Source organism: Nicotiana tabacum, chromosome 11 (genome assembly GCF_000715075.1).
Source record: "Nicotiana tabacum cultivar K326 chromosome 11, ASM71507v2, whole genome shotgun sequence".
Taxonomy (NCBI): Eukaryota; Viridiplantae; Streptophyta; class Magnoliopsida; order Solanales; family Solanaceae; genus Nicotiana; species Nicotiana tabacum.
Genome location: NC_134090.1, coordinates 104,534,602 through 104,537,218, shown reverse-complemented (window position 1 = coordinate 104,537,218; position 2,617 = coordinate 104,534,602). Strand labels below are relative to the sequence as shown.

General features: G+C 36.6%; 1 protein-coding gene across 1 annotated transcript; it reads right to left on the bottom strand.

The window, feature by feature from the left end:
• Positions 1–1,190: 1,190 nt before the first annotated feature.
• Positions 1,191–2,280, bottom strand: LOC107798942 (uncharacterized). Its single transcript, XM_016621971.2, has 2 exons — positions 2,075–2,280; positions 1,191–1,795 (listed from the first exon to the last, which is right to left on the bottom strand). The coding sequence occupies exons 1-2, from the start codon at positions 2,195–2,197 to the stop codon at positions 1,379–1,381; spliced, it is 540 nt and encodes a 179-aa protein (XP_016477457.1). The 5' UTR covers positions 2,198–2,280; the 3' UTR covers positions 1,191–1,378.
• Positions 2,281–2,617: the final 337 nt, after the last annotated feature.

The window sequence follows — 2,617 nt, the reverse complement described above, 5'->3', positions numbered from 1 at the left end:
GGAAAGCTCTTATAACAAATCATGCACCAAAGGCCATAAGACATAGTTGGAAACTCCAAGAGAAAACGAACAACACAGAATTTCAAGCTAATGTCTGCACATGTGCAAGTAGATAATTTTTTGTTGAAAATGCAGTACCAATGAAAATGGAACAACTGAATTGAAGGAAAATCGTAGAACGGATGTAAGAAGCCATTAAAAAGAGGATAAGGGTCACCTAACCTTAAAAATCAACATATAGCATAAATGCTAGAACCTACCTTATAGACATGCTCATACATGTCTGAATCTGCAATCTGCAAAGAGAGAAACTTGCAATCTGCAATGGAAGGATCATATGGCAAGGTATCTTTACTCAGGAAGGAGAGTAGGTGGTCATACACAAAGAAGGAAGTCAAGTCGCTTAAAGAAGAAAAGAACTTGCCGATGCAAATATCAGGAGGCAGAGTTTCGGAGAGACTACAGTGAGCTACAACAAGAATATGAAAAAAAGTAAACAATCAACATAAGAATTTTTTTTCTTTTTTGATAAGGAAAATAATTTTATTAACAATTGGGGAAAAACCTGTATACAAGCCGTATACCCAAAAAAGAGAACCTACACCAAAACATGGTTCTCGACAAATAGGGAACTCATGCATACACCAAAAAGAAACTAGAAACAAAAGACTATTTTACAATTAACATAAGAAATTTATATGGCCGAACATTTGAATGGAGGAAGATTAAAAGATTTGGTTTTTTCCATGGAAAATTGGACAATGAACAAACTGATGAAAGCAATTATATTATAACAATGTAGAGCCAGCTCTCATTGAAGGCAGCCCATATCCTGAGATTCCCAAACTTGAGGCTTTTCTCATATCTGATACACGAAACTGGCAAGTTTACCAATTCTTTGTCCTGGATAGAAGACTGGTCTAACCTCTATTTTGTAACATAATCAGTTTCTTTCTCAATGACACAGTTACCTGATCATTTCACAGTTCCATCATGTGCAGCAGTCACAAATTCAATTAAATTTGCTGAATTTTTTTTCCAATCAAGTGTTTTTGTTTAGCTTTGACTATTCCATCAGCAAAAGATATCCTGAACTTTCTAATACCCATTTCAAGATTGAACATTAAAAAAGAAGAAGTACATCACCGTTACTTCTTCCAAAGAATACTTTTCCCATATTACAAAGTGTATAGGACCACATCTTCGAACATTAGTTTGATTCAAAAACTGGAAAGCAGCTCATCTGGTTCAAGCTACAAAGTTTTACATGCCTCCAATATATAATTAACATAAAACTATAGAACTCCATATAGCTTTTCAGAATTAAACTAGCAACATTTCCAAGAAAATTCAAATTATTCCAAAGAAAATAGATGATCTACCTAGGAGCATAAGACCTCATACTACTCCAAGGGAACTTTGCTGCTGGAGCACCAACATCTGAAGACCGTTCTCCACCATGTTCACGATCACGACCACGACTGAATCTCCTCTCTGAACTACTCCTCGTGTCTCTCTTCTCGTCAAGCCAATGCATCTTCTTAGGCTCATCATCCTCAACAATGCTAGACTTAGATTTCTTGCTCATATTTTTCTTTTCCTCTTCGATCATTCGTATAGGATAAAGATCCCTCGATATAGACAAAGGGTTTTTAAGTGTAACATAAGCTTTTTTGTAGTCTGGTTTAGCAATTAATAGGCCACCTCTCTTCTTCTTCTTTCCATCCATGTTTAAAGTTTGGACCTTTTCAACTTCAAAGCCGTACAATGACTCCAATACCCTCTTTATCTCAATCTATACATAAAATTCCAAGAAAAATTTAAAATCTTTTGTATCAGAGAATCCGCAATTATTGAATAGCACAAAATGGATATTGAAGATTCATATAGCTTATGTTGGGATTGAAGGGTTCCCTGCCATTGTATTTAAAAACTACTTAACTTAAAACTTTTCGTTTTACCTTAATATAAGATAGATTTATAGTCATACAAATACCAAGTCTTTTTTTTTCTAACTATGTGTGGAGCCAAACAGCATAGCACAAAATGTGAAATATAATAAAAAAGATGTTACCTTGGAAGCAGAGGGGATGGTTTTGAGGGAGATCTCAGTGATGTTGGAGAAAGAGGAAGGCATGAGAAGCTTAATCGGAAGATTAGCGAAGTTTACAACTCTTCTTCCTAATCGACTTCCCATTATTCTTTTGATTGCAGTTGCGTAGAGTGATATGGAAATGGCACCTCAGCAATGGCGTCCCGAATAGTCTGTGTAGGGAAAGAGGGTAAAACTGTGGGTTGGGCCTAAAATGTGCGTGGGCTTTAGCACTCTACTACATTTTTTGCCCACTGCCTAACAGCAAATATAGGGGCATTTGCATCTATACCCGCTTCTTGTGTCACATTTTAACTTGTGTTTACTTTGCAAAAAAAAATTGCAAGCGTACCCGCTTTTTCGCATAACTTCAGCACACGGGGCTGAAGTAGCAAAGACAATCACGCAAAACTTCAGCATTCTAGTAGCCGGGCCTGAAGTTCAGCTCTAGAGCTGAAGTTTTTGTTTTGTAACTGGCGAGCTGAAGTTTTTGTGTTGTAACTGGACTTCAGCTCTAGAGCTGAA

What these genes read in the sequence shown, in the direction of transcription:
- LOC107798942 (XM_016621971.2), bottom strand. Translation starts at nt 2,197, where the DNA reads ATGGGAAGTCGATTAGGAAGAAGAGTTGTAAACTTCGCTAATCTTCCG. An exon ending in CCATCCCCTCTGCTTCCAAG is followed by an intron (nt 1,796 to 2,074) that starts GTAACATCTTTT and finishes TTTTATGTATAG; the next exon opens with ATTGAGATAAAGAGGGTATT.